We start from the raw sequence: 15773 nt of genomic DNA on the forward strand, positions 1-15773 counted from the left end.
CGTGTATTGTCAGATTAACTCTTCAATCCATTTAAATCCCGGAGGTCATGTTTTGACATATGTGTATTAGTTCGAGATAAAAAATGAATTTTGAATGCTTTTGTTAACCTTGGGACCGTAGATTTAGTTCGACTCAACCGAAATTTCGACTCATCCAATTTCGACTCATCAGGAGTCGAATTACATACTTTTGTATGGAATAAAGTTCGGGACCACGTGAAAACTTCGACTCATCCGAAATTTCGAGTCAACCGAGTTCGAGACAACGAGAGTTAACTGTATATATAAAATACTGACAGGAGGAACAATGGCAATAGGATTTGATTTCTGTGTTTTCTGAATTTGGAGGTTTGGTCTTCCAACAGACTATTGGAATCCCAATGGGTACCAATTGCGCTCCTCTACTTGCAAATTTGTTTTTGTAATCCTATGAAGCAGAATTTATCTAAGGGCTTGTACAGAAAGGAGAAAAGAAATTAGCCCAGTCTTTTAATTTCACCTTACAGTATATTGATGATGTACTGTCTCTTAATAATAATAGATTCAGTAAAGATACTAATGACACAGATAAACCTGCTTCATATTTAGACCTTTTTCTCGAAATGGCTACTGATAGGAAAATTAATTTCATCGCTTTTGTCATAAAATTTGGGTATTTAACCTACCTTCAGTAGCCATTTCGAGAAAAAGGTCTACTGATGGTAGGTTAAATACCAAATTTTATGACAAACGCGATGATTTTAATTTTCCTAAAGTCAACTTTCAATTTCTGTGTAGCCAAATCCCAGCGGCACCAGTGTATGGAGTATATGTGTCTCAATTGATACGTTACTCTAGAGCTAGCTCAAAGTACGTTGATTTTGTTGAACGAGGAATACTGCTTTCTCAAAAGTTGCTAAGACAGGGCTATACAGTGCAGGAAACCCTTCCGGAGCACCTGATTTCACTCCCGGTTTTTAGTGGAGTTCGTGTTGTTTCTTATATATTATTTATAACTGTTGATGTAAATGTCCTTTGGTTTTGTGAGTCCTTGTTTACTCCTTGGTTTTGATTGTTATTGTCTTACACCACTTTTAAGCACCGCTTTTCAAGGTGGCCAGTTTTTATTGTTGGAGGAAGCCAGAGTGCTTGGTGAAAACCACTACCTCTGATAGGAAAACTGACAATCTTAGTCAATTAAGATTGGGGACAAGTGCAGGCGCAAGAGGGGGGTTGGAACTCTCAACCTCAGTGTTGACTGACTATAGTGATCACAGTAGTAACTAGTTAGACCACTCAGCCACTGTGGCCCCATGGCAGAAGAAAGGCTAAGTCGTCCTTTTAAATTAAAAATATCAAAATAACACATTATTATATCAAGCAGTTTTTTGTTCTTTCAAAGCGCAATATTATCCTGTTAACTGTTTTTAAATTTGAAGATTTCAAAATAATATACAGAAGTAAAAAAGTCACCACGAAATCATCAGGGGCAAAACCTACTATAACAAAATAGACAAATTTGTTCAAAAAGATACGTCTAGATAAATACCATGTAACAATACTGTAAACTAATTTTTATGAGCAATTTATTTTGTGACTTTCACAAGTTGAAAAATAACGTGAATAAAAATGGTCAAAAATATGCAAAACTTGTATTTTTTTCTTATTCATCTACACTAGTCAATTTAAAAGACGCCAAAAGGCTAGCATATAGGCAAAAGTAAATGCAAAATAAAGTATTCGTACAAAATAACTAAAGTTGCTTTACTGTAAACAAAACAGTAATCAAAATGTCTATACCTGATAAATACCAACAACCATCTTCCTAGCTTGATTAAATATTCTCTCATCAAATTTAAATAAATCTTCATCTGATGTCCACCCTTTGCTGGTGGCAGTCTCGTTGGCATAGTAGTTGTGTAATCTGAACCAAAGTACTCCAAATGACAGCAAAAAGGGGTTTTCAAAACCTCTGGGATTACCAAGTCCTGAAAGATTATAAATAAATCCTCTGTCAGTTATAATATCATACGTGATCAAGATGAGTTACTTACATATATTATGGTAAAAAGGTGTCTTATTTCCTCTGCAGGAACAATTTTAAAAAAGCTTGTTGTTTGCTAAAAATTTCATGGCAAATTATTTAATACATATTCATTACTTTAAATTCATTTATTTTTGTTGAAACCTATTTTCGTGGATTAAAGAAAAACTGTATTTTCATGGATATTTGATTGCATGGTTTTTCCCAAAATCTGCATACAAATCTTCTTACTTGAATACTTGCAATGCATGTTTACCTATACCCACCAAATCAATGAATATTGCTATTCCAAAATTATAATGATTCCACAGTACTCCTACCTTACTTAACCCAAAATCTAACCAAATTTCTAAATTTGTAGTACATAAAAACATAATGAGAATTACATCTACATTCATGAAAACTGGTCTGAATGACACTTACTCCAAAATCTATTAACCCCTCTGAGTCTCGTTTCTCTTGTTGTTTCTCTAGGATTGGGTGGATTGGCATATGGTAGTCTGATGTTATTTCTATCAGGTAGACTCATGCTTATAGGATGAGGTTTATCATCTAATGCTTTCAGTCGTCCTCCACGGAATTCCCGTATAGCATCTGTCCACGCTTTTGCTGGTCCATACATTAGCTGACCGTCAATAAATGGTGTTATTTCAGATATCTGTAAACATCATTATCAAGTTAGTTTCATCAAATAAAAAAATACGTCACTTCAAAAAAATGACTTGCAAACTGGTACATAAAAAACTGTCATAACTTTGCACATTACTATGTCAATAGTTATTTTTTTTTCCAGCATGAAATTGTTTAGAATAATTAAAGGAGTGAGACAGAGGTTCTCATTTCCAAAATCCAGCTTTTTTGTCTTTTTTTCACACTTTTTACCTATTTACCCTAGATCCTAATGTTCCCCATTATGTATCCCACATTCCATAAGTGCATAATCCTCCTGAGAATTGGTACAATTTAACTGACATTTGGTAATCAGAAACAAATCAAAGCCAATTATTGCTTGAATGAACTTTATACTGTTGATAAAATATTAAAGTATACATCAACTTTTAAGCAGTTAAATCTTAACCATCAGAAAATATTTCTTTTACTGTAAATGGGCATAACTGAAGGAGATGTCCATTATTATACTTATTAAGTATACCTGTTGTCTAGGGTTATTAGGTGATTGTCCTGTTCTGAAGTCATATCGGGACCGTATAAATGGTAACTGGACATTGCCTTTACCCTCTGTATCAAAGAGGTCATGACCCTTAGGTACATCAATATTTTCAAATTCTCTAGGACAGCCAGGTCTCTGAGAATCCATGATTTCTTCTACAACCTGCTGACCTAAAATATAGTGACCAAACAACTGTTTTATAATAAAGATTTTGGAAAACAATCATACTACATCTCCTTATTTTCATCAAGTACACTTCTCAAGACAGAAGTATTGAATACAATTTGGAGCTCACCAGATTTATAGACCTTGTTTTCAGCTGTCTTATTTTGGGAACATCTTAAAAGAGAATAAAATCCCTTTTGGCAGTTGGGAATGATGCTGTGATCTTATCACTTATTAAATGACAGAAACTGCCCTACTGTATGCATTATACAGGGAATGTGGCAGCACTACATTCTTTGAATGGTATACCATAAATACTTCATCATGTTCATCCTATTAACACAGCTAATCATCACAATGGCACCTTGTAGATACATACTGTATGATACACAGACGCTGATGTTACTGTTCACAAAATATTTTCTTTTGAAATGGTCCTAATCAGATAACTCAACGTTAATTGATGACAACTATGACTATGATATAATGACCTTCAGAGGTAAATCAAATATTAGAGAAATAAAACAAAAAAGAGTACAGCACCTATTTTTAAAGACTGCATGTTGACTGTTTAAATCTATATGTCTTTCAGGAATTTTCAATTATTTGTTTTGTTAGGTCGCTGCATGATTGGCTTAAACAAGGCATATCCTTTTTACATTAATGCATTCCTTAGGGAATGGAATGTGTTTTCTACTATATTCTTCAATCATGTAAGAATCATGTAATGTTAAATTCTCCTGGAACAATATAAATAACATAGTTCACAAAAAAAGAAACATCATGTACTAATAACATGGTCCTTCATTTTTTAACAAACATATAATTTCGTATTTGGTATAAATGAATATTAAATCTAACCTGCATTTAAATTAATATGCTAATATAATCCTCATAATGATCTTACCAAAATAAGTAATCATAGCATTCCTCCCTCTTGGTGATCCAAGTCCCATCGGTCCTCTAAGTGCGGCACTACTGATATCGAAAGGATTCGGCCTCATGGGTCCGGCCATATGATATACTCCATCAGCATAACCAACTTTACTTTTCCGTAACAGATGAGTATCTATAAAAGTAATGTATACCTTAACAGGGCATGTGTAATACTGATAAATTTACCTATTGTGAATCTTTTAATTTCTGAAAAAAAAATTTAAAAATCTCAATACTACAGTGATAGAAATCAGGTCAGAACCCATACTTGACCTGATATAAATCCAGGATTTTCAAAAAAAAGTGCCAGAGCCCCTAATCTAAGCAATGTTTAAAGTGGAACTTGTTAAAGTCTATGCATTAACCATTTTTATAGCTCAATGAGTGGGACAAGGGCAACCTGGGTTCCCTCCTCCTTCATCTGCCTATACTGATACAAAGTACTAACCAACGGCACCCCAGTGTCTGTGTTAATTAATATAATTGTTATGTACCATTTATGTTACAGTCAAAATACTAACCAACGGCACCCCAGTCTGGGTTGATAAGATTATTATACCATCCATCTAATGGGTGAAGCTCAGGGTCAGGAGTTTCCTCCTGGCAATCTGAAAACAAACAAAGTCAATTCACAAATTATAATGGTTTAAAATAGTTCAATGCTCAATCTTTATTTTTCTATAAAATAATGTTATAAAATTATAACTACGGTATATTTCTAATCATAGTAGAAAACTTAAATATTAAAAGGCATTTATAAAACCTCACTTATAAGTATACAATGTTTTCACTATTTTTCAAATTGTAAGTGTTGAACTACTTGACCAGTCTTGTGGATGGTCAATATTAAAGGGGCACTAGCTACTGAGATTTATAAAAAATCAAAAATATAATATTTTTTGTTCAATCATTAATAAAAGTAAAATAGTGAAAAAATAATTCGCTTTTAGCAGCCAGTACGGGTTAATTTTGTCAAAATAAGTAAAGAAACATTGATAAATGTATTATTCACTTAATTGTACATGAATAATTCAACCTCATTAAATTCGTATTCATGTGAACTTCAATTTAAACCCTTAGCGTGATGAATAACACATGAATTGTGTGTGTATAATTGTTTAAAGGAAAAGAATGTCAATGTTGAAAGTGAAATGAAGGTATATCATTTAACTGACTAATTCGATCCACAAAAACTCATTCTTATAAAAGTAAAAACAATGATTAACATATATTTTTAATCTATAATATAAAATTAAACAGACATGGCAAAATGCAATTACACGAGTTCACTTTTATATTTATATCTTTTTTTTATGTTTCTATAACTTATATGGTCATCAGAAGTATTCAGAGGCCAACTTGGACAATTAATAAGATGGCTTCAGGACTTAAAAACACGAAACGAAGCTACATATTCTCGACACTATGCCATGTAAATTGCCGTATAAGATGTATTATTAAGTATAATATTTATTTTATTTTTATTCCACAATGTGGTTATATTTTTTCCTGTAATTTTGAACATTTTTATTACAAAAGTTTTCTTATACTGGAGTAACCTCTGCAGTGTAGCAGCATGTGCTGTTCATTTTCAATTTCACCACTTTTACAGATTTCACAAATTCTTTGATCTCTGGGCACTTCTTCTTTCAATGGCAAGGTTATGAGCACTAACTCTTAATTTACATAATGATGATCGTTCTCGTCTATTTCTTAAAGTATCAACATAACCTGCTCATTCACTCATTTTGTAAATACTCTGGAAAAATGTTAATTTTGGAGATGCTGCAATATTTGCATGTTGTTCCTGGAAACCCTGGTCAATTAGTCTTTGTTTTATAAAACCAAAAAGGTTACATGTATATATAATGCTACAAAAAATCAAAGCGCTGTAAGCGCTGAAGGCAGTTAACCAAAAACCAAGACAAACATAATTATGAAAATTGTGGCAATGTTGCTTCAACATTAAACATTCATATATTGTAAATTTATGTTTATCTAATGAATTGATTATTAAGGCAAATAATTTATATGTTGTCAAGGTTTCAAAAGCAATGCATATATCAATGCATATTTTCATGGTGAGTCTGCAGTGGTACAAGTTCCCAATGATTGCAGTTGTTCTAGTTGTACCTAGTTAAAGTTGGTTTTAGTTTACTGTTAGTAGTCCAAGTTAACTTAGTAGGAACATAAAATAGAATGAATGGACTGGTTTCCCTGGAAAGAAAACCAAGTTTGTGTTCTATAGTACAAAAGTAATGAGACACATATCAGACAAATGTTCACTACTACAGGAATCAAAAGTGAGGTCTGACTGACCTGCCCATAGTAAATGTAAATGATTTTTTATATTGTCCCATACATGAATATATATGGTTAAGCAATGTTTAGGGGTGGGGATCTCATCGGTTTCAAAGTTCTGAAACAGGACAGGCCTCGACAATAATGCTTGTCCGATTGTACCAGAGGGAAAACAGGTCAGACAAGTAAAAGCTGTATCAAGCTTGTCCGTTGGGACAAGTTCAATAATTTTGCAGAAAATAAATTTTAATAATCCAACTTCGATGAACAAAGTAATTATAAACAAAACTCAAGAAAACAAAAATCAATTTGACATGTTTCTGTATGTATTCTGTTTTTTCAAATGCAAAATCTTTTTCTACTCAGTGGCGGATCCAGAACTTTGCCTAAGGGGGGGCCCGCTGACTGACCTAAGGGGGGGGGCCCCTCCAGTCATGCTTCAGTGATTCCCTATATAATCAACCAAATTTTTCCCACGAAAGGCAGGGGCCCAGGTCCCCCAGGGCCCCCCTGGATCCGCCTATGCTACTTGCAATCGATAATTTTTACTGGTTCTTTGTCAGGTACATTTTAAAAGGTGAAAGGTATACTATTCTCGAAAACCAGTCTTACTGATTCGAATCAATGATGCCTTTTGTAGATAAGGTAACTTTACAGGACAGTTCGTCACCTCGACTGGTTTAGCTCCAAGTTTAATAGACAGTTTGGCACCATAGGAGACATATTTAGTAGACATGATTGATAGACAGTTTGGCAAGGCAGGAGACATTTTGGGACCAAGACAAATCAGTACCTCATTTTGCTACCTTATTCTGATCCTTATAATACATACCATACAGGTAATTTTTTCACAAAAATATTTTTATTGAGGCCAACTAAAATTAATTAGTAGATTTTCATCCAAAGTTTTGAAAAAAATGGGGCGGGTGGGAGGATTTTATTTTTTAAATTTTATTTAATTTGAAACCTTCTTGTGGCGTGAACTTCATAGGCCTTCATATATATGCAAGTGTTATAATTACAAAATGTAGCTTACAGATATACCATGTAAATGTGTAAACATTTAAAAGAGTCGTACATATTTTTTATAATTCTTGAATAAACATCTCTGATTTGCAACGACTGTTCTACATGCAGCAATTGCTACTTTAGAAACCTATTTTCAGTAAACAGTAAAACCATGGAGAAATTGTCTATTCAGTTTGACTACCAACTATAAATTTATTTTGCTCTCTAAGCGATGGTTTGTAGTCCCCATAAACTTATGCAAATGCAATGGTATGCGACAAAAGTATTATGAATGAAATGATAACTCAAACACGTGTTGGGAATAGTAAAGTTGGCGCTTTTAAGATTCTCAAGTTACCGTGTATGCAAGAATGACGCATATATAATTATACATTGTAAAACATGAAGTTGTTTAAATACTCTTTTAATGGTATTTTGTGTTTTTAAACAAAAACAATAGCCATAGGTAAATCTAAGGGTTTTCTAGTACACAATGTGTATGTTTGCCGACTTTTTGAACTCAATATACGGTCATAGATCTAACAAGTTCGTGCTTTTGTCAATTTCTTTAATTCAGTTATATTTTTTCTACCAATTTTTTCCATGATTATTGCACTTTGGATATCATTCACAGCCCAAATTTGCTTACACAAAGTCGAATGTATTATTAAATAAATCCACAATTTTCTGATGAAAGAAATTTCCAATTTGTGACATACCGCGATTTGCGTTCTTGGACACAGCGTATTTAATACTCGTAACCCCGAATATTTCATGCCCTTTTGGCAATCTATCTCTATTCTCCGTAGATGATACTGTCATCATTGAGCAGCAGAATTTGTCAACATAATCGTTTTAAAGTACTCGAAACAAGAAATATGAAAACCGAAATTTGAAACAGGAAGTTCGAATGAAACGAATTATTGACGGTTACCGGTAACGGAAATGAACAAAATCCGGAAATCGTTAAATTTGTAAAATAAAAAGAATCGGGGCGGGACGATTTCAGAGGGGCGGGCGAGAATGAAAATCTATCAATTAATTTTAATTGGCCTTACCATAAATTTTTTATTTTATTTTTATTTACCATAAATTTTTTATTTTATTTTTATTTACCATAAAAATTTTATTTTATTTTTATTTACCATAAAATTCACAAAATCATATTTAATCATAAGTAGAAAAAAACAATACTTGCAATATAGCGACCTATATAATTTCTGTGTAATTTGGTCTCTTGCTAAGAGATGTCTCATTTGCTATTGATCAGACCTTATCTTCTTTTTATTGATTGTATTTGAATAAACTTTTTTCATCTTAAAAAAAATAGGATACAAATGTCAAATGAGTGTACCAGCCTATCAGATGGTGCCTCATGTGAAGAGTCTGATGAGACTAAAATTGATGAAAACTAAAACTAAGTCCTGTGACATGATTAAATTCAGTTGTACTTGACTCATATTTTTGAAAAGTATTTCAAAAGAAAAACATCAAATTCTGTTCTATTGTTTAAATTCATTTTGTTCCTTTAATCAACTTAAGTTGTAAAAAGGTTATTTAAAATAAAAAAAAATTTGGACAAGTAACAATTTCATTCGGACAAGTAAGTTTTGATATGTACTTGTTCTACTGGACAAGTTGAAAAAAAAGTTATTGTAGAGGCCTGCAGGAAGGGGTAGGGTGACCCCAGGGACTCCCCTCCTATATTTCATTTAACTAGTTATATTGACCCATACATGTATATTGTTTAGGGTTGGGGATCTCAACTGTTTCCAAGTTATCAAACAGGAGGGGATAGGGTGACCACAGGGACTCCCCCAATATTTCATTTGATTTGTTATATAGTCCCATACATAAGTATGTATGGTTAAAGTGACCTATAGTTGTTAATGTCTTTGTCATTTTGGTCTCTTGTGGACAGTTGTCTTATTAGCAATCATACCACATCTTTCATTTATCATATTGTCCCATACTTGAATATATGGTTTAAGGGTGGGGATCTTGACTATGTTTTATAGTACAAAAGTTATGAGACACAAATCAGACAAATGTTCACTACTACAGGGATCAAAGGTGAAGTCTGACTGACCTGGCCATAGTAAATGTAAATGATTTGTTATATTGTCCCATACATGAATATATATGGTTTAGGGGTGGGGATCTCATCGGTTTCAAAGTTCTGAAACAGGAGGGGGTAGGGTTACCCCAGGGACTCCCCTCCTATATTTTATTTAATTAGTTATATTGACCCATACATGAATATATATTGTTTAGGGGTGGGGATCTCAACTGTTTCCAAGTTCTAAAACATGCGGGAAGGGGTGACCACAGGGACTCCCCCTATATTTCATTTGATTAGTTATATTGTCCCATACATGAGTATGTATGGTTTAGGGGTTGGGATTTCATCCGTTTCTAAGTTATCAAACAGGAAGGGATAGGGTGAACACAGGGACTCCCCCTATATTTCATTTGCTTTGTTATATTGTCCAATACTTGAATATAATATGGTTTAGGGGTGGGGATCTCGATCGTTTCAAAGTTCCCAATCAGGAAGGGGGAGGTTGATCCCAGGGACTTCCCCTATATTTCATTTGATTTGTTATATATATAGTCCCATACATGAATGTATTTGGTTGAGAGGTGGGGATCTCATCCGTTTCCAAGTTATCAAACAGGAGGGGGTAGAGTGGCCCAAAGGATGCCACCTATATATCATATGATTTGCTTACATTCAGGTATCTATAATACTAAAATTACGAGGTCCAATTTGTCAGCCGTCATCGGGTAAAAACGACAAATCAGAGAATTCAACTCTATATATAACTAATATAGGACAATGGTGTAGATTAAAAATTACACCACTCCAGACCCTTTTGTTTTCCACATAATTAATATTGCCAATAGTTAACAAGTTCCGGGTCTAATCCAATAACGATACCAATAGTATATTCACCTGTTAGCTATTACCTTATCTGTACGTTCCGCATTTGACAGGCGCACCACCAAACGGTGTATTTAGGATTTTGCTATATACACTGGTCATAATCAAAGGGCTGACACTACTAAATTCAATCATTGTCAAATTGTTCCCTATTGTAGCTTTATTCAGCAATCAGCAAGACTTTCTAAGATAACTTATATAGGACAATGCTGTTGATTAAAAAATACCCCATTCCTGGATAGCCTGGACCTTTTGTTTTCCAAATAATTAATATTTCCAATAATTGATAAGTTCCAGGTCGACGGGTTCAAACAGAAAGATTTGAAAGCAGAGAAAACTGTGTATCTTATAATCGACATGACTTTATCAGATGACAATGCCAATTACTAAAATAAGGCTTAGGTATAGTTATATACTTTAATTCAGTCACGGCCCCCGCGATATCACAGGTGTGTACTTGTTATATAATATAGTTGTATTATTTGTGAAAATAAAGTAAGAAACTTCCAGCTACTTTAACTGACCCTTCAAAATTGAGAAAAAAATATGTTTACACTTTAAAAGCATCTTACATGTATTATCAACATTTATCACTGATTAAGAAATTTATATTGTTAGATAAACTGTTCCAAGCTGTCACATTGTATTGGATTTTGACATTAATTAATTTTGAGTTTCTGTATAAAATATTTTCTGTTTTTTTTTTTTTTTACATATATGTATCTTTTGATTTTCAATTCTAGTGTTCATATTCATTTACCATTCATAGATGTATTTTGTCACCTGTCGGGATTTTTTACTTCCTAAGTGAAACTTCAAAACTTTTGGGTGATTCGACGATCATTTAAGTTTGTTTCTGGTCATATTTTTTGTAATCCAGAATTAATTCTATTAAAAAAGTGTTAAATTGGTTATATATAACAGTGAGCTAGATAATAACAATGGCAAGTATTTCAGCATTTATTGGGTAGAACACAAATCTAGGGTGTTCGCATAATGCAGCTTAACTGCATAAAAAGCAACACATGGGTTTAAAGGTTAAATATTATTATTCAAAACTTTTGTTGCATTATATATACATGTGCTTTATCCAATAAAATCCAAAATTAAACCCTAGGACCCAGACTGCTCAGAAAATATCTAACAATATTTATATTTTTCTATTGAATTAAACTAATTGAAAATATTAACTTAGTCCAAACAAGGATTTATATAGTAAATTACATATCCTTGGTCGGAATAATTAGGACGTCTTGACCGGCTATTGATTTGTAGAGTATTTGCATTTCACCCTCCCCTTGATTTCTTATTTCATGAAGTTCATTTACTTTTGCCCTAGCTAGAAAGCAAAAAAGAGAAATAGCAAAATCTTTGTGTTTTTGTTTTTGTGTTTTTATTACTTTCTTGATTTCTCTTTCACCATTCCCAGATTTCTCAATTTCTGGATTTCTGGATTTCCCGGTTTCTTGATTTTCTAATTTCTCGATTTCACTTTTTTAATTTGCCAATTTCTCAACTTCTCAATTTTGAGTTAAAATTAATGAGGGTAGTAATGCCTTTCACCGTCAGGCGTCAAACGGTCAATTTCCGCTACCGTTAGAGTCAAATTGGTTAAAATTTTAAAGTGTTTTGTCAAAATATCCTTATCATGATTCGTCAGAGGTCAGAAATAATTATTAAAAAAATTAACTTGATTCGTCAATTCTTTTATCGTCTAAAAGAAAGTGTACCTTTTATAGTCATGCATAAAAAATTAGCGTTAAACTGCGTTTTAGCGTTAACCTGCATTAAGGATTATGTACCCTTGTGTTGATTCAATGCTAAACATATGGAAATTTTATAGAAAATCCACACCCTTTGTCCTTGTATTCTTATATTTGGCAATTTGATGACTGATAGATATAGGATTATTGTATGCAGTGCTAGCATTGATTTCCTTAAAACAAGTATTTTAATGTAGTTATTGGTTAAAACAAATAAAAATATGGACCAAATCAAGTACACCTTTCAGGGTGCGCTCGACCTTAGTGACTCAGCACAAGGTATTTACAGGTTGGTTAGAACTTTTTGTAGAAAATAAACACTAGCACATCATAAAAAAGCAAGTTATAAATCTATGCTTAAAATTTTATAACAAAATTCTCTGTATTAAAGGCTGTGGATTTTCTATAAAAATCTTGGTTTATTTGCCACAAAGTACTATTTTTCTAGTAAATGCAACGAAACAGTAAATAATTATGCTTTCCATCAAGTCCCCCCTTGGTATATGTACTAAATGGCATATCTCTATTATTCATTATATCTGTAGTTTTGATGACAATTGAAGTTTGAAAAGTTCATACAAAAATGGCTACAGAAGGGGTCATAAACCTTATCCTCATTTGGCAAGAATTTTTACCGCTATTTGTCATGAAGGTACCCCATTACTGTTTACAACCCTCGTTAATTAAGAACACCACAAACGGGAAAAGTACAAATGGCCGTGTCTGACCCCCATATGAAAGGATATTTTATGTGTTTGCTTTGAGGCCTTTATTGTAATTATAGCCTTTCAAGACTTCATAAATATTTTGACTTATCATGAGATCTATGAGATTCACAAACAAAGTGATTACTGATAAATACAACCACTTCAGTCGATCATTAGTCGAGAAATTATCTTCCGGAGCAAATGTATGTATATGCCTCTTGTCATCTCTTGACTCTTGTCGGTTATTTATAGCTCACCTCACAAAATTAAATATGAATAATCGGTTCTCTTCAGCCTCAGCCTCTTCCAATCAGTTGTTGGAAAGATACTGATGGTTTCCGAATAGCTTGAAATCAAGAAAACCGCGGGAAACTATTTCTATTTTTTTATTTTTTTCATTTAAATTTTTGTGATCCATAAAATCAGTACATCTATACAGAGATATATAATCTTTTCCAAAATATATAGGGGGGGGGGACAATAGGGGTCCGTTAACAGGTGAACAAACACCTCAATTTTGGCAAAAACAGTTTTATAACAAACTGAAATGCAAAAAAAAAAAAACTATATATATAAAGATCCAGTCATTTCTAAAATGAGGTTTTCAACCCAGAATAAAGGGGAAAGACATGATTTCCAGACCTATTAACTTTATTTCGCATCATGTGCACTGTCAGCCCGAGTGAGAGCTTACATATACATATACTATCCGTTAATCTGAAAGAAACGCCATCACCAAGATGCCTGTACCTTACACAGAAAAGTAAGATTGGGTGGACTGTGACAAGGATATCTGTACAATTCAGTTAATCATTTAAATTTTGGCCACAACTATGCCGAAAAAAGAATAGCTTGGAATGTTATATAACCAAGATAATCATACTTTTTTTTTACATATTACCATGTGTGCAAAGTAATAATTAATGGTGTGTAAGATGGATTTTCCTACTTTTGTGTAGCAAAGGTTAAACTGGTATTAATAAGGACCGGCTTATAGATGTCATATTAACTTTAAGTCTTTATTTCCGCATCGTTGTTTAAATAACGATGTTTTAAAAAGAAAATTGTTTTTGAAAAGGCAGATTTTTTTCTGTATTCACATTAATCGTTTGTTTAGGTAAATTTAAACCTGAATAGAAACTGTTAAAACACATGTGCCCCCCTTCCTGTCAATTCTAGATTTTGGACACTGCACAAGGTCATGATTTCTCAGATTATTCGCTGAATGTCACGTTCTAATTGCTATTTTTCAGTCTGGAAAAAAAAATGTTTATTGATAATCAAGTATTGTCTATTGTGTTGTCTATTGTATCAGTAATTGGTTTTGATCTAGCTGGCAGTGATTGCTGCAGTACTCGATCTTAATTCTGCTTGTCAACTATTGTCCTTATGTCCGTTGTTTTTGAGGCTTCGTATCAATCTGACAAGTCAAGAACTTTCCAACATTCTTTTACAATTTGGTCTTATATACTTTTTATGATGTAGCACCAGTGTCCAACGTAAGGGAAGGGTTAGTGCGCCGCTTTTATTCTTTATGTTTACCTACATGTATCCCAAGTCAAGAATTTCTGTAAATCAGTGTTAGTCGTTGGTAACTGACATGCTTGGGTTTTTTTCAATTGTTTAAGCACCATTCGTGGTTTAGTTTACTCGTTTGTATTGTTTCGTTTTTTGTTATATCCTTTAAAGCTTAATCTTACTATACGGTAAAAGTTTAATTTTGCTCATTTTTGATGGATATGCATTTACCTAAAGTTGTCACAAGTTTAGTTACTAGGAAATTGGTCTCTGGTGCATGGATGATTGCAATTGCAAATGAACAAATAATAGGATTTAGAATCATAACATTTCATGCATTAATCAAGCAAAAAAATTTTAGGAAAAAAAACATGTATCAATCAATTGATTTTATCTGGAAGACGGCTCCGAAGGTCTCCAGAAGCGACACAACAAAACCCATATTAATTGATTTGATCTTGAAGACGGAGAAGCGACACACCAACGTCCATATTGATTTTTTGTATCTGGACGACAGAGAACACAGAAAAAGCTATCCGTTTTAATTAGTATGATAGATACGCATAGTAATACCTAGAAATGGGAAATTCATAATGAGGATATTTGAAACATCTCTTGCTTTAAAGTTTAGCTTTAAGTATTACTGAGTAACCAACCTTTGAATTATTCGATGAGAGGCCATACTCTTCTTGAGCTCCAAGAAGTCTTCTTAATACGAACAAAAAGGTACGAATTAAAGAACAAGTAAACTAGAAGAGGTGTACAGTTCTTAATGTCTATGTCCATATACAAAATTTATATCAGCAAAATATCATATGAATTCAATATAAATAAAGGCAACAGTAGTATACCGCTGTTCGAACGTCATAAATCGGTAGAGAGAAAACAAATCCGGGTAACAAACTAAAACCGAGGGAAACACATCAACTATTAGAGAAAAAGAACGAAAGAACAGAAACACGAAAGTGCAACAAAAAACAAACGATAATGTAACACACACATAAACGAGCTATAAGATAACATCTGCCATTTTCTGGACTTGGTACAGGACATTTTAAGAAAAAATCGAATGTTGAACCTAGTTTTGTGGCTAGCCAAACCTCGCACTTGTAAAAACAAATCATGAATACACCTGTTTTTACAGTTGTAATCGATCAAATTACGTTTACATGTAATCAGAAATTGAATGATTACTTATTACATGTGATTAACATGTGATTACATTGCAAAATGTTTT

General features: G+C 33.0%; 1 protein-coding gene across 1 annotated transcript in view; it reads right to left on the bottom strand.

Moving 5' to 3' along the window:
- LOC139519227 (dual oxidase 2-like) overlaps positions 1-15773 on the bottom strand; it is a 57671-nt gene that overhangs the window by 39084 nt on the left and 2814 nt on the right. The window contains exons 2-6 of the mRNA XM_071311169.1: positions 4817-4903; positions 4267-4428; positions 3177-3364; positions 2447-2681; positions 1780-1967 (exon numbers count right to left, since the gene is read on the bottom strand). Coding sequence (XP_071167270.1) covers positions 1780-1967; positions 2447-2681; positions 3177-3364; positions 4267-4428; positions 4817-4903 — 860 coding nt within the window. The remainder of the gene's footprint in view (positions 1-1779; positions 1968-2446; positions 2682-3176; positions 3365-4266; positions 4429-4816; positions 4904-15773) is intronic.

Source organism: Mytilus edulis, chromosome 4 (genome assembly GCF_963676685.1).
Source record: "Mytilus edulis chromosome 4, xbMytEdul2.2, whole genome shotgun sequence".
Taxonomy (NCBI): domain Eukaryota; kingdom Metazoa; phylum Mollusca; class Bivalvia; order Mytilida; family Mytilidae; genus Mytilus; species Mytilus edulis.